The 23296-nt window shown below is 39.3% G+C and overlaps 1 protein-coding gene across 2 annotated transcripts in view; it reads left to right on the top strand.

Moving 5' to 3' along the window:
• The window catches only part of Ptp69D (Protein tyrosine phosphatase 69D), a 752166-nt gene that overhangs the window by 482569 nt on the left and 246301 nt on the right, over positions 1 to 23296 (top strand). For both annotated transcript variants that reach the window (XR_010849719.1, XM_067084316.1), the window contains exon 16: positions 737 to 941. Coding sequence is in view for 1 of the 2 variants with exons in the window: in XM_067084316.1 (XP_066940417.1) it covers positions 737 to 941 (205 nt within the window). In the remaining variant the exon portion in view is untranslated. The remainder of the gene's footprint in view (positions 1 to 736; positions 942 to 23296) is intronic.

Raw genomic sequence — 23296 nt, forward strand, 5'->3', positions numbered from 1 at the left:
CCTGCACTTAAAGTGTGAAGAAGATGGAATTCTGGCTTGACCTTTGGGAATGTGGAGAGAGTTAAGGGAGAAGCTGAATTCTGTTTACCTAAGGCAATGTGGAGGGAGGAAGAAGCTGAATTGGGTTTGATCTTTAATGCTGTGGGGAGAGCCAAAAGAGAAGCTGGAATTTTGGGTTTGATCTTTGGGCATTGTGGGTAGAGTGGAAAGAGAAGCTGGAATTTTGGGTTTGATCTTTGGGCATTGTGTGGGAGAGGAAAGAGTAGAAGTTGGAATTTCTGGTTTGATCTTTGGGCATTGTGGGGAGAAAGAGAAGTGAATTTGGGTTTGATCTTGGGCATTGTGTCGAGAGCGGAAAGAAAAGCTGGAATTCTGTTTGACCTTTTTTGCAATGTGGAGGGAGGGGTAGGAAAAGCTTTAATTTTGTTTTTGACCTTTGGGAAATGCATTGTGATTATTGTTCAATTATTTTTGTGCATCTTTACATTATTATTAATTGAAATTTAGTAGTTTAATTAATACTTAAAAGACAGTGAAAGGTTTGAACTATTAAATGAACTGTTGTAGTAACAATGTTATGGGAGGACTTATAGGGGTTTATATGGTGTCTAGTTAATTTTTTGAAGGTTCTTTTCTATTTAAGTCATGAATTATTAAATGAATTAAAAATATAATGTGAGGTATTACTGTACATTAAAAATGTTTGCATTGATGATTAATACATTTTAATTTTCAGTCACTTCCTGAGAAGTTCTATGACCGCACTAGTCGGGCATCGGATATGATTGAGAATGCACAAAAGAATCGTTACCCAGACATCAAGGCATATGATCAAACACGGGTGAAGTTGACACAGATAAATGGAGCAATAGGTTCAGATTACATTAATGCAAACTATGTATTAGGATACAAAGAACGCAAAAAGTTTATTTGCGCTCAAGGTGAGTACACTCAAATTTTTGTTAGCATTTTATAAGTAGACAGACCACCCTATCCTAAGTACACTGCACTATCTATTTTCCATGGTAAATAAATCTATAGATAGCTCCTTTTAATAAAGTTTTGGATGATCAAAACTAAGAATCAGATATGAAATAATATAGTCTTATGTGGAATGCACTCATACTATATAACTAAATTTTAAGATGATAATCTTGTATATATTGTGGAATTTTGTAATATTCTCTCTCTCTCTCTCTCTCTCTCTCTCTCTCTCTCTCTTAATGGAAAAGGAAACAGTGTTGATGTTATACAGAACACTAGTAAGACTCCACTCGAGTATGTTGTTCACTTTTGGTTGCTATCCTAAAAGAAAAACAAAAAGATGGCATTACAAGCAAGAGCAATGAAATTAACATCTTGTGTCAGACACCTTGAATATTCATGGAGGCCTGAATACCCCAGTTTGTATCTTCTAAGGAAGCCTTGTTTAAGGGCTCAGATAATAAAAACATTTATGGTACTCACTGGTTCAAATAGATTGCTGGAGTCTATTTACCTTTAGTAACTAGACCAGATCTAATTGATGAAAACCAGAACACCAACCATTTTGGAACAGTTCTCAATAAATACTCTGAATACTTCTACCAATATTGGCCACTTCAAGAAGAGAAAATATAAATTGATAGATGAGTGTAATTTATAAGTTATTGATTTCTCATATGATTTTATTATGAATTTCTTCAAGGCATCTACTTGTTGGATTAGTAAGCTTGGAGGCACCTCCACATATGGAGGTCTATTCTATGTGAAACCTCAGTGGAAATAAAATACAAATAATCTTTGTTAATATTTTCTTTACAAACTATGGTTTTAAGAAAGAGAAACTACATTAGAAAAAAGGAAATAAATATTGTATAAAAATGTATAATGTGTATGTGCCCATGCATTGATATAGATGTGTAACCGTTCCAGTTTAATAAGATGTAAAAACAACAACCTGCACTGTATATTATTTGAAAAAACAAATGCAAGAAAATAATTCATACATATAATGAAAAAATAAAATTCCAGTAATGCTAGAACCAATAAGATACTCAGGAAATAAAATTACTGTACAATATTCATACATAAAATGTACTGTACTGTTTATTGCTAAATTTCATCAAAATAAGTAACTTAAAAATTTTGTTTTATAAGATGACGTGCATGCTCCAACACCTCCACAAAAGCACTCAACCTAGCTGCTCTATTGTGTGCTTGGTTTAGTTTTTGTATAATTTCCTCAAAGTAATGTTTCCGTATTATATATGTGAGTATTGCTGTATACTTCAAGGTAGAAACCTTAATGGATATTAAAACGTATATAATAAAATAATTTCCAATAGATAACATGGTTGCTGTTATAAGCTAATCTTCATATTTATTGACATACAGTATATACTGCATTCTTAATGACAACTTATTGAGGAGTATTACATATACTGTATAAAACTTAACCATAACATATTATGCATAATGCAAGAGAGAGATTGACCAATGGAGAGACATGCTTCACCAGGTATGATTTGTATGAACAAATTCTAAGCATTTTCATGTATGTTTAATAACATTTTATTAAGGGAGTATTACTACCATCAACATTTATGAGAATAATAAATCTTGACATCATTGAGGAAAGAAACTGACAGATAAAGACAGACACAGTCATTCCATGGGATTGTTTGCTCAAGTTGCATTGGACATGGTATGCACAAATGTACTGATAACATTTTCATGTATATTTATTGATCTTATCGCAGCCTAATATTAACCCTTAAACGCTTACTGGACGCATCTACACGCCAACTAAAAATTGTCTGTTGCGCTGGCGATCGATGGCACGCCGACTAAAAATGGTTTTTTTAAATATTCGAAAAAATAATTATAGGCTCTGCCTGCTAAAGGTTTTAAATCACGCTGAGAGATGCTTGGGGTTCACGATCACGCTGTTGTTTTGTTTATAAGCGCCACCCAGATCGCATGCGCCAGATTTCTTCCTTTCTCGCACTAGAAAGCATCAGCGCTCATCACAGAGAGCGATATCTTGACGATCTGTTTTGCAGAACTTGGCGAGTGTTTATGATTTGTGAGGCAACAGGACGTTGTAGAGATGTCCCAACATCGCCAGGACCGTGAAGGCGATATTGCCTGTCGGTAGTGAGCGTGGTGAGATGAGTTTAGACTGGGATGCTGGAGAGGGACTAAGCAGCCAAGATACCCAGCTTCAACACTGTGTTGTGCGGCCACATGTGATCGGAGGACCAAGGACCATCTCGTGCCTTTACTTACCCTAGAAGCATCAGGGTGTCCTGAGGGGCATCTGTAAGTTATTTGGGAGGCCTAACATGGGACATTGACGAAAGTACTTGTTGAGCTCGATCATATAGTGTAAAGTCCTATTTCGAATGGCAGCTGGTCATCCAGATGAGGACATCACACTGATGCTAGTGATGATGAGTATTTGCCCCACGCCTACACAGAGCCAGAGGAAGTGAGCTTGAATTTAGTGGTTTGCAGTGCGTATGAGGAGAGTCTGAGGAGGAGGAGGAGGTTCCATTGTGGCTGTGGGACGAGACAGAAAGTGATGGTGAAAGTGAGGAGATGGGCCAGCTGTAGTGTGAGTGCAGTCGCGTCTGCGCACGCACGCGCCGAGCACGTGGCCCGTATAGCTGGCTCAACGCCGCGGCAGCTTGGGTGAAGGCTGCTCATCCGAAGTGATGAGGTGGCTGGAGGACCCACCCCAACATGCACCCATATTCACGGCAGCACCCGACCACCGCCCGTGCCTCTCACTACACCAGTTCATTCAGCCTTCCTGCGGACGCCGGGAATTGCTGGAATACCAAAGGCAGACGGCAGATACGCTGGTACTGCCGCGAGGAACTGCAGACAATGTTGTCGCGTCGCTGGCGCTGCAACCTCACGACATGGCGATTTTTTGGGGCTCCACATTTTTTTGGAATGATGCCTGCCGGCGTCAGGCAATATTGAGGCAGAATTTTTTTGGCACGCCCAATGTGCCCGGCATTATGCCCCCGTGGATAGCGTTTCCTGGCGTATGGACAGGCATTTCAACGCTTTTCAACCGGCGGTCGGATTCGAATGGGAACCCAATCGCTTCTCATCTTAATCCGCCCAGTGTTGGCAGCATCTCGAACGGTGCCAGTTTCGCGGGTTCTCTGAAGAACCTTCTTGGATGAGGGATGATGCCATACAAAGGGCGTCTAAGTATAAAAGTGTACAACCCCAAGAAGCCAAAGAAATATGGTGTAAAGCGTTTTTTATTACAGAATCCAACACTGATACGCTGTACCCTCGTGTGTTCTGGGTCTTCCACGCTGCTGACACTGTCTTCTGTCTTGTGATCGCTTTTTGTAACTAGGGGATACCAACTGTTTATGGATAATTATTATAACTCGGTATCCCTGGCCCAGGAATCAACATGCGAAGTGAGGTGTGCACGCCAGTGGTACCCTTCTTCGCGGTGTGGGGCCCTGAATGTCCTCAAGAGGTTTGCTAGCCAGCTGCAACATCTGGCAAGAGGAGAGACAGAGTGGTGGCGTGAAGGAGATGTCTCGCCATCTGTTGGAAGGGGTCCAACTCAGGCCCATGATTACGCAGGAGCCTACCCATCCAAGAAGAGATCAGTCCAGCAGAAGTTGAAGAGGCCGCCGGCAGGCCTGAAAGCCACGCATGAGGAGCTTGCGTTCAACGCCTACTGTCATCGGGCACTAACAGCATGATGGGAGTGAGTTGATCTTGATCAACTCATCCAGCATTATCCCTTCGGCCAGGAGAACCAGGAGGTAGGACACAGAAGCTCATGAAATACCTCCCTTCAGTTGGGCCCTCCAGAATGCCTACATCCTTTACTGTGGTACAATTGATCGCTCGAGGTTGTCCCACATCCAGTTTCTTGAGGTGGCTGGGAATGTCTCATGGAACTTAATCCAGAGGAGTGGCCTTCAACACCGCCCCTGCCCCGAAGCTCCAGCCTCTGCCCCGAGAGTGAAAGGGGGCAGATGTTAGAGGGCCAACTCGGTCTTCTGCTCCTGCCGGCCACTCTCTGCTGCCGCTTCTTCATGATGCCGCCTTCATGATGCCGCTCTTCATGATGCTGCCGCCTCACATTCCAATGTCCCGCCGGGTAGCTCACTCCTGTGTCGGGCTGCAGGCAGGAGATCACACACTGGAGCTCCTAGAAGGCGAAACAGAAACGGTGCCGGGTGTGCCATATGAATGGCAGAAGAAGGACACCCAGCAGGCTTGCCGACCTGCAAGGTAGCACTCAGGCAGGTTCAGGGAGGGACTGGCAAGTACCACACTGTGGTCATATATTGGAGTGGCGCCTGAGGCGACACTACAGAGATGCAGCGGGAGCCAAAGTGCCCATCCACAGTAAGGGCGTCATGCCTCCTCCTCCTCCGCCTATGCCTGGCCATGCTCGAGAGGAAAAAATGCAAGACTCAATGGAGGAGGAGAAAACAAGAACAGAACGTAAGAGTCAGGATTACGAGTGAGTATTCTTAATAATTTATTTAGTTTTATATTTATTGTGTTTTTATATATCTGTATTTATTGATGTTTTGTATATTATTTCGTTTTATGCAAAAAAAAAGTTTTTCACAAGCATTCCTTTTAGTTATGTATTTGTAAATTAAAGTAAAACAATATAATATTATATATGTGTATGTATGAATATATATATATATATATATATATATATATATATATATATATATATATATATATATATATATGTATGTATGTATGTATGTATGTATGTATGTATGTATGTATATGTGTATATATATATATATATATATATATATATATATATATATATATATATATATATATATATATATATATATATATTTATTTGGGTTTCAAAAGCAAAAACCTAGTATTCTGGTGATATTCAATCATTTACCTTCATTTTGCAACAAACAGAAAGTCTCTAGCACAATATTTCGATTTATGGTGAATTTTTTAAAAAACTTTTTCCTTCCATCCGCGCGCAGGAAATCCACTGGAAAATGTCAGCATTTCTTGAGTCACCTTGTCGTAATTTCTTCGCATGCTTATATTATTCAAGCATAAAGTATTATATACATCAAATAAAGCAATTTCATTTAGAATACAACAAAAATAAATCATTCTTTTTAGCTTAAATAGTTTTGAAATATTTACATTTAAATCACGATAACTGACACAAAATTTTAAACCTTTGGTCAACTTTTGACTCACTCAAAATGGTCAAAACGCAATTGTGTTTAAACTCTTAAGTATATTCTAGTAACAATCAATCATTTACCTTCTATCAAATAAACGGAAAGTCTCTAGCACAATATTTGATTTATGGTGAATTTTTGAAAACTTTTCCTTCCATCCCCGCCGTCCCCGCTGAAAATCCTAGCATTTCTTGAGTCACCTTGTAATTTTTTCGCCGCTATATTATTCATAAAGTGTTAGTACATCAAAATGTGCGCAATTTACATGTAGAATAGAACAAAAAATAAATCATTCTTGTAGCTTAACAATTTTGAAATATTTCATTTAAATCACTATAACTGACAAAATTTTAACATCAACTTTGACTCGATTCAAATGCTCAGTAAAAACGCAATCGTAGCGTGTGTGTACCCTTACATTCTAGTAACAATCAATCATTTACTTTATTCGCAACAAACGGAAAGTCTCTAGCACAATATTTCGATTGTGAATTTTTTAAAAACTTTTTCCTTCACTCCGCATGGAACTCTGCTGGAAAACCTGTATTTCTTGAGTCACCTTGCTGTAATTTTTTCGCTGTTTTATATTATTCGTTACATAAAGTAAGTTATAAGGAAAATGTGCAATTTCATGTAGAATACAACAAAACATACATCATTCCTTTTTAGCTTTAATAGCTTTGAAATATTTTCATTTAAATCACGCATGACTGACAAAAATTTTAACATTCAATAACTTTGACTTCACCTAAATGCTCGAAAACGCAATCGTAAGCCAAAATTACATTCTAGTAACAATCAATCATCACTTTATTCTGCAACAAACAGAAAAAAAGTGAAGCACAATATTTCGATTTATGGTGAATTTGAAATTTTTCCTTCGCCTCCACGCGCGAACTCCGCTGAAAATCCTAGCATTTGGAGTCATTGTCGAATGTTTTCGCCATTTTATGTTATTCGTTACATAAAGTGTTATACATCAAAATGTGTGCAATTTCATGTAGAATACAACAAAAAATAAATAATTCTTTTAGCTTTTAACAGTTTTGAAATATTTTCATTTAAATCACGATAATTGACAAAATTTTAACATTCAATTAACTTTGACTCGACTGAAATGCCTCGAAACGCAATCAGAAGCCAAAATTCTTACATTCTAGTAACAATCAACTTTTACCTTCATTTTGCAATAAATGGAAAGCGTCTCTGCCACAATATTTTTGATTTATGGTGAATTTTGAAAAACTTTTTCTCTTCCATCCGCTAACTCCGCTGAAAATCCTAGCATTCTTGGAGTCACACAGTGCTGTAATTTTTTCGCTGCTTTATATTATTATTTGTTACATAAAGTGTTATGACATCAAATGTGCAATTTCATGCAGAATAGAACAAAAATAAATCATGCTTTCAGCTTTTTACCATTTTGAAAATATTTTCATATAAATAGCTTATAAATAGAAAAAATCAACCTTCTGTCAACTTTAACTCGATCGAAATGGTAAAAATGCAATTGTGTTTCAAAACTTACAGCTCCAATATTCAATCAATTACCTTCTATTTTGAAACAACTGGTGTTCTAGCACAATATTTCGATTTATATGGTGAATTCTTGAAAAAACTTTTTTACGCCCTACACATTTAATTCATGCATCATTTTGTGATACAATATTTTCTGTGTTGCTTTAATCGTTTTATACAATCTGTTATATACTACCAAAGTCATCGCAATTTAGTACAACAATAACTAAAAAAAGCAACTTTAACCGTTTGCTTACAGCGCGATTTGTATACAGTTATATATGAGTTTTTTTTTTCGCTGTCATATATTCCAATATTTATATATGATAACGATATTTTTTTTCATTTCTAATGGTTGCATACTAAACTTCCGGCAATGAGAAAAAAAGGAGCCAAAATGAACTCTTAATCTTAAAACTGCGCATGTGATTTTTTTTGAAAAACTTTTTTCCGCGCTTAGCTCCGAACGCTACAGCATACGAGACGCTTTTGTAACAGATGCTCGTGTTTAAGGGTTAATTGACAATTCAGTGAGGAAGCACACACACAAATATTGTGTACAATTGTTTATACTGTATAAGCTAAAATTTGAAAGCCTCAATGGAGAGAAAAATCGCTTTTGAATTGCCATATACTGTATATTCACCCAAAAATATACTGGAGACCTTCAGAATTTTTTAGACAAGTGGAATAAGTATTTCTTTAAGTTAGCGAATTTTTCATTGAGTTGCTGTTGGCTCTTACAATAATTTTCAATGTTTTAACTAATTACTATGTATATTAGTATCCTAATTTACATTTTAATTATTTGAAAGAATTTACTGTTTTATACATAAATGTATAATGTCTTGAGAGATAGAGAGACTTATATTCAGTTTGACAGAAACATAAGTTAGGTATGTTATTTTGAAGGGTTTGTTGTCATAGACCTATAAATATGCAGAACAGTGTGGTGCTTGTTGAAGACTCATGTGAGTTCTTAATTTGCGGAATCTTCAGCATAAAATGGCCCTCCCACCATCTGTGTTTAGCTCCAGTTGCTGCTCTTTGGGACGAAAAGGTGTTGGAATTAAATATCTTCAGACTTCCTCTGGCAATGTCATTGGACTCCATTTTTAAAGATCTCTTGCGGCATATTAAAAACCAATTTACAAACAATACAAGATACAAACAGCCGTCTGGAATGTAACTCATTTGTAATTAGGGTGGTGACTGCATTAACAAAACTTTTGATAGGAATACTGTACATTATATAGTACACATCATTACAGGCAGTCCCCAGTTATCAGCAGCAGGGTTTCCATTCCGACAGCGTGACGTGAGTGATTTTCAGCGCTTATCAGCGTCGATAACCGGAGATCGGCATCTCTTTAGGTATGTATCTGTGCCGATAAGTGAAAATCAATGCGTATTGGTGCTGAAAATCACCGATTTTCGTCGCTAGACAAGCGCTGTAAAACGGATCGCCAGTAACCCAGCCCGCCAATAACCAGGGACCGCTTGTATTATCACCATCTCTTACTATGACATCATTGATGCTAAGAACTCCACGTCAGTGAATGCAGAATGATAGTCAACAGTCACTGGTTTCTGTGAGTTACTTTAAACAAATCTGCTCTGATTTTGTTCCATGGCCTTTCTCCATCATCTGCTTACATCTGATTATGAGGTGTGTACTTCTGAGAAATATCTTTGGCATTCCACGCCAAAATATGGTATCTCTCTCGTACCTCATCAAGCTGTTATAACCAGTATGGGCAGCATGAAGTTTTGTTTTTATTGAATCTCTAAGTTTCCTAGGAATAAGTATTTAGATTCACTTAGAATAATTCTCCCCTGGCAACTAAGGGTATCCCTAGGATTGAAGTAGGGTTTTATTGCTTACGGAACTCGATCACTTATATCAGACCATCCATTCTCTATTACTCATAACATTTCCTGTAGCTGTAGCTCCGTGTTTCTTGCAGTGGAGTCTTCATGTCCTGTAAAATAAAGTCAGGGTAACAATAAGGTTTTCCATTTTTATACAGGTATTCAATGTCATAACCCATTTAACCTCATAAATAAAATTTGTAAAATCATGGGAACTTGACTTTAGGCTCTCCAAGGATTGAGGCCAGAGGCTCATGTTCATTATGAACTATTAACCTTTTGTCCAAAAGTGCACTGGTCAAATTACTGTAATCCATAAACAACAATTAGTGCTTCACTTTCAATTTGAGCCCAGTTAAATTTGTTGTTAGCAAAGGTTCATGGTGATTATTACATCAGACACCCCTCCTGCATGATTGCTTCACCAATTTCAGCTTTGCTGCTATCATCTTGCAGCTGAAACTCCAAATTTTGGTCAAAGTAAGCTAAGACTGGTGTGTAGGTAACCTTTTCTGTCATTATTGGAAAAACCCAAGCACACTCCTCATTCCACTTATACTTGACATTTTTTCTTAAATTTTGCAGAGGTTCCAAGTCATTAGCCAAATAGGTAAAAATCTTTTAAGATACTGTACCATTCCACATAGCCTCCGAATTCTTGAAATATCTTTTAGGGTTGTCATTTCCTTGATTGCATCAACCTGATTTTCATCAACCATCACCTTCATAGATGTTAAACAAAGTCCTGTGAAAGTATTTTTTTTTCTGACAACATTTTTCCTTATTAATTTTTTTTTTTTTTTTTTTTTTTTTTTTTTTTTTTGCCAACACTTTTCTTAAAACGGAAGATTTTATTCATGATCATGCATTGTGTAGTGTTCCAAATATTCAGATCTTGCAACCACTATATCATCAGCCACACACTATACTCCTTGAATGCTTTCCAAAGCTTCATTTAACTTCTGTTGGATTATCTCACTGGTCATGTAACACTGCTTCTCTAACATCCAGCCAAATGACTTTGCATATTTCAGATTTGGCAATTAACCCACTAAGGTGGGTAATTAGCAGTGCCCACTTTTTAGATTCTTATGATGCAAATTCTTAGCTTTCCATTTGCCTTTTGACCATTTGACTGCCACATTCAGGTGGCTTAGTCTCTAGAATGAAAACCCCTTTTCACAAGTGTCTAAATCTAGAGCATTCTTCAAGGAATCTTCAAAGAAATTGGTAAACAGACGCATGCTAGTATTCTTGCTTGCTGAGTGGAATCTGTCCCATATCTTAGCATACTTATAACTCAGTTAAACGCACACAAAGTCACATTTTTACTTCCACAAATTTTAGGATTCGGGACTTTCTGTGTCATCTCTCTCCAGTTGGATTTATTACACATTGAGAGTGTCTCAGATGTTGGTTACATTTTATCCCTTTTGAAATTTTTGGCATATAGCATTCACATCAGTCCCATTGTTCAAATGAAACCTAAGCTAACCTTACTAACCCTTAAACGCCTAATGGACGTACCATATGTCGACGAAAATTGTCTGTTGGATGTCAAGTGGACGTACCATACGTCGACTAAAAATGCTTTTTTTTAAATATTCGCGGAAAAATAATTTTAGGCCTAGTTTGCGAAAAGTTTCAAATCACGCGCCTTGAGGGATGCTGGGAGTTCACGGATCAAGCTGTTGTTTTGTTTATAAGCGTCACCCAGACGCCGCATGCGCCGAATTCCCTCCTTCTCTTACCAGACAGCATCAGCGCCGGACGCGCGAGAGCGATTTTTTGACGCATCCGTGTTTTGCAGAACTTTGGCGAGTGTTTGCGTGATTTGTGCTGCAACAGGACGTTTGCAGAGATGTCTCAAAGCCGTCAGGACCGTGAAAGCGCATACTGCCTGTCGGTAGTGAGCGTGTGAGACGAGTTTTAGACTGGGATGCTGGAGAAGGACCCAGCAGCCAAAGTGACCCAACTTCTCAGCGCTGTGTTGTTCGCCCACGTGTGACCGAAGGCGACCAAGGACCACATCCCGTGCCTTTTACGACCCCTAGGAAGCATCGGGGTGTCCTGAGGGGCATCCGTAAATTTTTGAAAAAAACTTTTTCCTTCGCTGAAAATCCTGGCATTTCTTGAGTCACCTTGTCGTAATTTTTTCGCCATTTTATATTATTCGTTACATAAAGTGTTATACATCAAAATGTGCACAATTTCATGTAGAATACAACAAAAAATAAATCATTCTTTTAGCTTTTAACAGTTTTGAAATATTTTCATTTAAATCACGATAAGTGACAAAATTTTAACTCGGTCAATTTTGACTCGACCGAAATGCTCGAAAAACACAATCGTAACCCAAAATTCTTACATTCTAGTAACAATCAATCATTTACCTTTATTCTGCAACAAACGGAAAGTCTCCAGCACAATATTTCGATTTATGGTGAATTTTTGAAAAAAACTTTTTCCTTCGCTCCGCAAAATTCCTAGCATTTCTTGAGTCACATTGTCGTAATTTTTTCGCCATTTTATATTATTCGTTACATAAAGTGTTATACATCAAAATGTGCACAATTTCATGTAGAATACAACAAAAAATAAATCATGCTTTTAGCTGTTACCATTTTTGAAATATTTTCATATAAATAACAATAAATAGAAAAAATCAACCTTCGGTCAACTTTAACTCGATCGAAATGCTCGAAAAACGCAATCGTAAGCCAAAATTCCTACATTCTAGTAACAATCAATCCTTTATCTTCATTTTGCAACAAACGGAAAGTCTCTGGCACAATATTTCGATTTATGGTGAATTTTTGAAAAAAACTTTTTCCTTCCATCCGCGTGCGCGAACTCCGCTAAAAATCCTAGCATTTCTTGAGTCACCTTGTCGTAATTTTTTCGCCATTTTATATTAGTCGTTACATAAAGTGTTATAAATCAAAATGTGCGCAATTTCATGTAGAATACAACAAAAAATAAATCATGCTTTTAGCTTTTACCAGTTTTGAAATATTTTCATATAACGATAAATAGAAAAAAATCAACCTTCTGTCAACTTTAACTCGATCGAAATGGTAAAAAAATGCAATTGTAAGCTAAAAAAAACTTACAGTCTAGTAATATTCAATCAATTTCCTTTATTTTGAAACAATTGGAAAGTCTCTTGCACAATATTTCGATTGATGGTGAATTTTTGAAAAAAAAATTTTTTACGTCCGCATCGTTACTTAATTCATGCATCATTTTGTGATAGTATTTTCTCTGTGTTGCTTTAATCGTTTTACAATCTGTTATATACCAAAATCATTGCAATTTAGTGTACAATACAACTAAAAAAATTAACTCATTAGCTTTAACGTTTTGCTTACAGCGATTTGTATACAATTATATACGAGTTTTTTTTTTTTTTTTGCTGTCATATATTCCAATATTTATATATGATAATGATATTTTTTCATTTCTGATGGTTGCATACTAAACTTCAGGCAATGAGAAAAAAGGAGCCAAAAATGAACTCTTAATCTTAAAAACTAAAGCGTGCTGTGATTTTTGAAAAAACTTTTTTCGCTTCAGCGCTAGCTCCCGAACGCCGCCGGCATACGGGAGACGTTTTTGTAAATAGGGCTTCGGCATTTAAGGGCTAATATAGTCAGTCTGTTTGAATTTTTCATTCCAACTAATGCCATCCAAGTATGCTGATAATTATCCCTATCTGCATCTTCATCATCATCTGTCACACTTCTGACAGTTTTCTTACAGTCTTGAAATAATTTCTCTCTCTACATCTCTCATGGACTTTACCCCTAATTGGACATTTTGTTTTGTCTGATTCTTGCTTGGAACTGGAAAATTTACATTTCATACCAACTCTCATTTCTGTGTAGGTCAGTAAATCTTGAGTACAGGAGCCAGTTGTAGTTTTGTTTCAACTATTGCTCATTTTATTTACATTTTGGTCAATACCAGTTTCACGTACAGTCACCCCCAAGTATTCGTGGGGGATAGGGACCACAGCCACTTGCAAATAGCTAAAATCTGCGAATACTTGATAACCGCCCTCAAAAAAAGCTTATAACTGCCTATTTTAATAATTAAAACACCAAAGACACCCCCCCCTCAAAAAATGCTTATGACACCAAATATACCTTAAACTATCATCCTAAAACATTTTAATGTCATTTCAAAGTTATCTTACAACATTACCCTTTAGACTATGTTGCTTACAACTACTGTACATGTGAAAATATTTCATTAAGAGAGAGTTTGGCTGTCAATATGGCAAAATGATTGACAGTTAGGGTTACACTTCTCTCCTGCTTATCTATCAGAGAAAAAGACTGGGAACCCCACAGAATTATGCTAAAATCTTACCTAATTTACTATATTTTCCTAGTTACTGAAATGCAAAAAGTTGTAATTATGGCATGGAAAATATGAAAAAAAATGAATGACAAACTCACGTCACGTTTATCTATAAAAGTATACAAAACAAATAAACATATATGTTACATATGCATAAAAATTCTCTCTCTCTCTCTCTCTCTCTCTCTCTCTCTCTCTCTCTCTCTCTCTCTCTCTCTCTCTCTCTCTCTCTCTCTCTCAGTGAGAGAGAGAGAGAGGGAAGGGGAAAGAGAAAAAAAAATACACTTCACCCTTCTGACTTGTACTGTATACACAAAGCATCCGAGCTACAAGCTTTGTGTCATCATGGAGAGAGGGGGAGGGGATTTTGCTACAAGCTCTCTGATTGGCTATTTCCAGCTCCTCCAGCAATAGTTTGTCATCATGAAGCCAACGTCAAAGCAATAAAAAAAATAGTAACATACATATGTTTGCATGCACTCATACGACGATGGCTTTGAGAACTTCCTGGAATTTGTTTCACATTTTTGTTAATGGTAAAGTAATTTCATTAAAGGATATATGAAGTGCTGAGAGAGAGAGATATGGGGGGTTGCCTTACATTAAATATCAAAAGAGTGAAGTTATTCATGGATTATTGGAGAAAGAGAGAATAACTTAAGAGAGAGAGAGTTAACTGATATTATGGTTGCATGTATACCTTAAACTATCATCCAAAAATACTTTACAGTAATGTCATTTTAATAATTCAGTAACTTCAATATTTTAATATCACTTTAATATTTTAATATTTCAGTATCACTTTAATATCATTTCATTACATATAATTTCTGGTTTAGATGAGCTGTAGCTATTGGGAAGGTTCATTGTAAGGAGGTGGTTCAAAATAATGAGGTCCCTCGTATAGTATGGAGGGGAGAAAACTGGTTTATTACTAGCCAAAGCATGAAAACCAGGTTTCTTTCAGCATAAGTCTCTCTCTCTCTCTCTCTCTCTCTCTCTCTCTCTCTCTCTCTCTCTCTCTCTCTCTCTCTCTCTCTCTCTCTCTCTCTCTCTGAGTTGTTATTTAATCTTACTACTATTATTACAGGTATAGTATTATTATTATTATTATTATTTTGTAATCTTATTGTTATTGTTATTTGAAAATTAGTGTTATTACAGGTATTAATAAGTACAGATATACTGTATTATTATTATTATTTAGTCTTTATCTTAATATTTGATAAGTGGTAAATCATTTTTTTATCATAAAAAATGTATTTAGTCATGAAAATAACCTGAAAATACAGTAATCAGTGAATATTGCTGTAGAAAAAATGGGAGTAAGAGGGGGTCCACTGTATTTCTTTTGCATAGGCTAGTTCACTATCATTTCAAAAGCATGACATATCTCAATAACCTTATTTAATTCTTAACGTTTTCTCACAAAGCAGTTGTTCTTGCAGTTTTCCTGTTACCGAAAACAATTTTTTTCTTTATCATTTTGGTCTTTTCCATGAAAATTGCATTTCTCAGCTTAAACTTTAAGCTTTAGTGAAAATAAATTAAAATGGCTTTTATATGCAATTTTCCAAAACCTGAAGGAATGAAGCACTTTATTGGTATGAAGGTAGCAGTACTGTAATTTTCTTAATACTTTATTGGGATTGAATTTTTCTTCTTCCGACTCAAAAGTAAATTGGTTATATATTTGTAACATTTGTGGTTCTGCACAATAAAGAATTACAGTAACTAGTTTTCTTAGATTTTGAGATTGGCCCATTGGCTATCATGTACAGTAAATGTCTTCTCCACTTCTTGAAGACATTCGCAGAGTTATTATCCGAAGGGTTTGGCAGCAGAGGCAAATGAAACACTGACTTCGCCATTATTATTGGAAACAAATTTTGTAACGCCCAAATCATTTCCTTTTTTCTTTTTAAGGATTCTTCAAAGAGCTGCTACCACTATTTTCATTTCCTTTGTAAAACTCATGAGAATGATTTCTGACTATTCTTTAAGTATTTATGAACACTGCTGAAAAAGCATATTTAAAACTGTGAGCTAAAGTTAACAAACATCAAACAACTTGTAATGTTTCAGTAGTTGTGTTATTGTTGAATAATGGCACCATTACAAACAGCTGAACGACTTGGTCACTCTCAGCAACTGCATCCCCTCATCATCCTGCAATGAAGTTTTTGCTCCACGGTCACTGAAGGACCATGCTAGTATAATCAAAAGATTGTTCTCTTTCTTGTGGGATTAGGATGGCTTCCACTCCTGGAAAAAAAACAAAGTTTTGATACCTCCAGCGACCAAGTTGTTCTTGTACATCACTCAAATAAGGAAAAGGATATTGCAGCTAGAGCTATTCAGTTAGGCTTCTTTTAGGAAAGTTTTATTGGGTATCTTGTCTTCAGCTTTGAAGGGCAACAGAGGCCAAGTTAGGTTAAGTATACTTTAGAGTAACCAGACCACTGAGTTGATTAACAGCTCTCCTAGGGCTGGCCAGAAGGATTAGGTTTATTTTACATGGCTAAGAACCAATTGTTTACCTGGCAACGGGACCTACAGCTTATTGTGGAATCCTAACCACATTTTAACGAGAAGTGAATTTCTATCGCCAGAAATAAATTTCTCTAATTCTTCATTGGCTGGTCGGAGAATCGAATGAGGGCTATCAGAATGCTAGCTGAGAACGATACCAACCTGTCCAATGAGGAACTGAAAAGGTGTTGTTTGTGGCAAAGACCAGGAACAAACCAAATGAGCAGGTCTAGTGAGCTGTTTGACTTGCCCTGGGCTTACATTACAATAAACTTTGGATCCAGTATTAGAATGAGTATCGAAGGAAAAGGAATCACTAGTAACTATGAAAAGTTCATGGATGTACTGCACATCTTTGTTCATGCATGGAGCAAACCGTGGTCTTAATGCAGGGATAAATTCTTCAGCGCCAGCGGGAGTCCAGTTAAAAATAACACAAGGAATTGGTGGCGATGGGAGTCAGGTAATACAGGAGTAAGAGGAAGCTGCATGACCTGCTTTATCCCCGCTATGCATCATCATACCAGTTTTTAGTCGTCTCTGTAGCAAGATGGTTCTGTGCCCATCTCTCGCAAGGAGCCAGTTGCTTCGCACTTCCTGCCTGTATTATGCGTCAGCATTCTGGTTTTTTCTCTCTTTTTTGTTGTGATCTTTGTTATCAGTGTGTTTCTTGCATTTACTGAAATGTAAACTAAACCTGTGATTCAGCTAAGCCTCCCAGTCATCAGAGATGATGTCCTGCGGCTTGTAACAACCCTTGCTCTCATTACTTGTCTTTGACTACAGACCCCTATTCCACTTGTAGTAGGTGCAGAGCTAACATTTGCAGCGCAAATAACCTTGTTCTGAGTGTTGTCTTTGGTCTCCTGAGCAGTGGAATAGATTTGATAATAAGAGGAAACCGACGGAGCCATCTTGGGAAGGCTTTTTGTTTCTCTTGGCAGCAGGTGTTCCAATTCCTTCTTGTTCCACCTTTTTACCAAAACCTCCTCTTACTGAATCATCTTCTCACGAAAATTATTCTCCCTCTCATTCTTCTTTGATTTCGTCTTTAGAAAATTTGATGGGGCAGGGGTGTGTGTTTGGGAGATCTTGTAATTAATATTGCTGGCCCTGTTCTTGTGGAGGGGGGGTCCCCTCCGGTGAGGGAGGAGCCTGCTTCGTCTTGTACAGTCTTTTCAGGGGGGGAAATGCAAAGATGATGTCTTGAGTGTTGGGTGTTGCTAGGCCTATCAAGGGTACCAACCCTTTCTGGCCTTATGTCTCACTGCATGTCATCTTGCATCCCAGTGACTTCCGCCTGATAGTTTCCAGATCTTCGGTTTCGGCGACGTCATCTCAACATACAGCGGCTCTCCCAGTGTCTGTTTCCAGCACTACAGTCTCCGTGACATCATCTCATCTGTCAGCGGCTCTCCCAGCACCTATCTGTGCCCTGTCTGTCAACATCTCTCCCTAAGCCACCCATGTCTGCTCCCTTGACTCTCTCATCCAGGCTCTCTTTGACAGAATTGAAGGTGTGTTTCATAAGAAGTACGGCTGTGTCGAGCTACCGATTTCCAAGAAGTGATGTCGCAGATCTCCATCGTCTTCGTCTTCATCTACCTCCTCTTCTTTGTCGTCTTTGTATCCCTTTCTGTCCATTGTTGTCAGACGGAGGAAGAAGGTTTCATTGATTCTTCTAGCAAGAATCGCAGGCAATCTCCGGCCATCTTTCGTCTTCTTCTACAACTGATACTCGGCCATCCAAGCACGTCCATGTTGTTCCCATTCCTACTTCCTCTCATAGCTGTGTGTCCCTCTTAGTGTACAGCCCTGTCTCTCCTGCCTTAGAACCAATTTCTCACCCAGCTTGTGCTGCAGAACAGGATCAGTCTTCCCCACACGAAATCTCTGCGATATCTGCGCCACCTCCTCTTCCCATTCAGGGATCAAATGTCCACCAAGTCCGTAGGAAAAATGATAAGGCTCCAGTTAGGAAGTCGATTGTGAAGGAACATTGTCAGGGCAGAGACAGTCCCCTTAGTCCTCGCTATCATTCACACAGCCTTAACCATGCTTCACGTAATAACAGCCCAGCACCCCTTGACCGTCCATGCTCTCAATCACACGGCCATGACTGTACTTCACGGAACGACAACCCAGCATATGGTTGTGGCTGTAATCCATGTTCCTGATCACACAACCATGACTGTGCTACACGTAATGACAGCTCTACACAGCCGTGCAACCGATCAAGACATTCATCTACTCATCGTAGTTCTTGCTTTCGTTCTTGCGGGCAGGATCGGGATCAGGACAAGATTACACCTCGTTCTATAGATCTACAGGCCCCCAAGAAAGTCCTAGGATCCAGACAAGCCTACTCCCCAGTGGTGAATAATGATGTTCTGTCTCCCTCTGACTCAGTCAACAGACCAGACCATGATTCTTGTGGTCTGTAGGCAGAGGATACAGATCATCAAGAGTTTATTACTACATATGCTGAGGTTGTACTTATTCTTGGGTGTAATGACGTAGTGGAAGAGGCTGTGGCTACCTCCTCTGATCACACTTCAGGCATTGAAGCTCTTCTTGGACCTAAGAAAGAGGCTAAGTCTTCCTTGGGATTACCAGGCTCCAAGCATGCTGATTTCATTCTTAGCCAAGTGAATTCTCTTGTCTTCGGGCAGGACAATTAACTCCAATCCAGTAGATCCTTCAAGGTGCTTCCTCCACCACTACTTTGACATTGACATTTTTATGCAACCTCCAAGGTTTCCTTGCAACCAAGACAAGTTAATCCAGACCTGGTTCATTTAAGCTCAGGCTTTTCTTTAGACCAAATTAAAGCAGGGGACCCATCCTTCACTCATCAAAAGGCAATTGCCTTAGAATCATCTGTTTCATCAGCTTTCCTGGCCACATCATGACTTGATTTATGGGCAGCTACAATGACCAAGATCTCTTCCACTTCCATGGGCAACACTAAAGAAAGTGCCGCCATCTTTAGGTTGTTGCGATTGGTGGTAAGACAGTTTCTTACATGGCTTACTTAACAGCTAATATGTGGGCCAGTTGGTTACTGAAAAGAAGAGATGCCGCCCTTTCCAAGGCCTTGAAATTTGTCAATACGGATTCCATTCTAGCCTTACAGAATGGAAATATCGTAAGCTCCGCATACCTCTTCCCCAAGGACCAGCTTGACGCTGCAATTGACAGGCATAGAGCAGACAATAACGACTGTCTTGTACATCAAGCTATCATGAAATCACCTGGTCCTGCTCTTGCTGGTATTTCCAAACCAAGACTCCGATCTACTTACACATCACTCGAGAGACCTCAAGGTGCGATGGTACTGTGCAAAGGTTGTCATCCTTTTGCCACCTCAAACCAATAAAACCACTCAGAAGCGGCCCTTTCAGCCCTGCTCTTCCAGGCCCAGAAGAGGAGGCAGAGGCAGGGCTAGAGAAGGTAGACAATTTAGTGGGCTCCCCTCCCCACTCGCTGCCATTGTGTGAGGGGGGGGGGTTGCCTGGAGAGCCATTGGGCAGCTTGGCAGCAGTAAAAAGCAGATACCTGGGTAGTAGATGTTCTACGGGTGGATACCTACTACCTTTCGAGTTTCCCCTTCCCCTCTCCGAGCTTCCCCTTCACCAACCAGCGTACTCTCCAGGATTGCTGAAACTTCTAGCTCTCCAAGAGGAAGTGAAGAACATAATGGTAAAAGGACCTGTGGAGGAAATGCAAGACCCTTCTCCAGGTTTCTACAGCCACATCTTTCTGTTCCCAAAGCAACTGGTTCCCAAAGCAATGGGCGATTGGAGGAGACCAGTAATAGACCTGTCATCTTTCAGCCTTTTCATCAGGAAGACGCAGTTCAAGATGGAAACCCCACGCATAGTCCTTGCAGCCATTAGGAAGTATACTTCATGTTCACAACAGACCTGAAGGATGCATACTTCCAGATTCCAATTCACCAATCATCCAGGAAGTTTCTTTGCTTCAGCCTTGGAGAGATGTATACCAATTCAAGGTTCTTTGCTTCAGCCTATCAACTGCCCCACAGGTCTTCACAAGAGTGTTCACCCTAGTCACAACCTGGGCTCATTCTCACAGAATACTTATCCTGAGATACCTCGACAACTGGCTAGTCCTGTCAAGTTCTCTGGTAAAGCTAATCCAAGACAGAGATCATCTACTCCAATTTTGTTGCAGCTTAGGCATTGCAATAAATGAGAAGTTGAATCTTTCGCCCAGCCAAAGGATTCTTTACCTGGGCATGCTCATAGACATGACAGCGGCAAGGGTGTATCCATCAGATCAATGAATAGACAAGCTATTCAAGTTCAGGAGCATAGCCCAGCCCTTCCTGTTCAAACAGAAGCAACCAGCACATCAGTGGCAGGTTGTTCTAGGTTACTTCTTGTCCCTGGAGAAGCTGGTTCCTTACGGTCATCTTCACCTTCGCGCTCTTTAATGCAGACTGAAGGAGTTTTGGTCCCCTTCCTGAGATTTCCCCCATGCTTTTGGTTCCTCTATTGAAAGAAGTAAGGCAAGACTCAGCATGGTGACTAGATGACAAGAACCTGACCATGGGAGTGCCACTTCACTCTCCCCCTCTGGAAATTGTGCTGTTCTCGGATGCTTCATACGAAGGCTGAGGAGTGCATTTGGAAGGTCTAACATCAGGACTGTGGGATCACCAAGAAAAACAGCATCTTGGAGCTGAAGGCAGCCTTCCTAGCACTTCAGGTATTTCAAGAAAGGGTCACAGGGCACTCCTTGGTCCTCATGTCCGACAACACTACAGTGTTAACTTATGTCAGCAAACGAGGGGGCTAGTGTCCCATCAACTTTATGAACTGACAGTATAATTTACACCAGTGGCCAGTCTCTCATTCAGTAGATTTCTCAGCCAGATACATTCCGGGCAAGAGGAACATTGTGGCAGACAAACTGAACTGTCGGGGTCAGGTCCTGGGGACAGAATGGTCACTTCACCAAGAGGTAGTGGAAAGGCTGTTCCATCTGTGGGGAAGGCCAACAGTAGATATTTTTGCAACATGGTTCAGCAGAAAACTTGAGGTTTTTTTGTTCAGTCGTTCCAGATCCTAATCCGTCAAGTGATCAACAGAGTGATCATCATCTAGAACCTCAGGATGACACTGGTGGCTCCCTTTTGGCCACGCAGAATGGTTTTCCGATCTTCTAACCTTGTCCGATGCTCCGAGGAATATTCCCCCTGGCATAACCTTCTGTGCCAGCTACACATCGAGAGGTTTCACCGATCGGTAGGGTCCCTATTTCTTCATGGCTTGAGACTATCAAGAGTCTCTTGAGAGTGAAAGACTTTTTGCAGAGCAGCAACAGAAATGCCAGGTTATCTCAGAATCATCTATAGCCGTGTATCAAGGAAAATGGGCAGTCTACTGTAAATTGGTGACATAACAGGGTTTCTCTCCTGTTGGAACTTTATTCGGCAAGTAGTGGACTTCCTTATCCTTCTCTGTTGGGAGAAACTACTCTCAGTTGCAGACATCAAGGGTTATAGAGCTGCTCTAGGATTTGTTCTACGTTTAAAGGAGGTGGACCTCTCTCCATCGTGGGAAGTTTTTTGCTTCTCAAAAGTTTTGAGCAGTCCTGTTCCCCAAGAGATCTTAAACCTCCTAATTTGGACCTGACCATGGTGCTATCAGTCTCACTCGCCCTGTGTATGAACCCTTACAGGGCTCAACAGACAGGAATTTAACCCTCAAGATGGTTTTCGTACTGGTCTTGGCTTCATCAGAGAGAGTCGGTAAATTACATTGACTCTCTTTTAATTTTAAATGTACAAGGGGTTGGGGTTCTGTAGCCTTCGAATTTGTCGCACAGTCTGTAGCTAAGACCCAAAATCCCTCTGTTCATGATGACAGATTCGAGTCCATCTCAATCCCCTCTTTTGGGGATTTTGTTGGTGATGACCCAAATAAATTACTGTTATGCCTCGTCAGGGCACTGCGTAGCTATCTAAAAAAGGACTCAGCATCCTAGACCTGATTACTGAAGACGTTGATAGTTCAGGCCAGAACAAGAAAAAAGTGTCTAAAAATACAATCTCCCTTTGGTTATGTGAAGTGATTAGGCAAGCTTACAGTTCTGCTTCACATTCAGATGCTGATACAAGTGCATGCAAGAGCACATGATGTTAGGAGTCTAGGCCCTACCTTGCTTTCAAGAAGAACTTGTCTGTTCACAGGATTTTGAAGGCAGGTACCGGGCTGGCTTCACCAAACCACCTTCACATCCTTTTTTCTTTGTGACGTTGCCCACAGGTCCTTGGACAGTTTTTCCTTGGGTCCGGTGGTGGCTGTTCAACAAGTTGTGTAGCTCATCCAGTGCCCCTGGCAGGACAGTTTGTATCTTACCTAAGATGCTGGATATGAAAGTGAGAGTGAATGAGGTGACTGATCTCCTTCATTTCTCTTTCTTTTTCTTCTTTACCAGCAGGCAGTAGAGAGAATAATTCCATCATATGCTGGAACTGGTTAGATACAGGTGAGCGAGCTTCCATTCTATATAGTCTTAGATGTTTGTTCGTACACAATACAAATTCTTTATAGCATATCCCATTCCTCTCTCTTACAAGGCAGGAGAGGAACTGGCAACAAACAAGATTGGTGGCTAACATAAGTTATGTTGTCTTTAACAGTTCTTTGCCATCATCAAGACACAAGGTAGATATGTATTTACACAGTCTGTTACCCCAGATGTCTAGCTGTTCAATAAACTTGTACTCAACAGATCAGAGGCATACAACACATTCCTTTGTC

This window comes from Macrobrachium rosenbergii, chromosome 41 (genome assembly GCF_040412425.1).
Source record: "Macrobrachium rosenbergii isolate ZJJX-2024 chromosome 41, ASM4041242v1, whole genome shotgun sequence".
Classification (NCBI taxonomy): Eukaryota; Metazoa; Arthropoda; class Malacostraca; order Decapoda; family Palaemonidae; genus Macrobrachium; species Macrobrachium rosenbergii.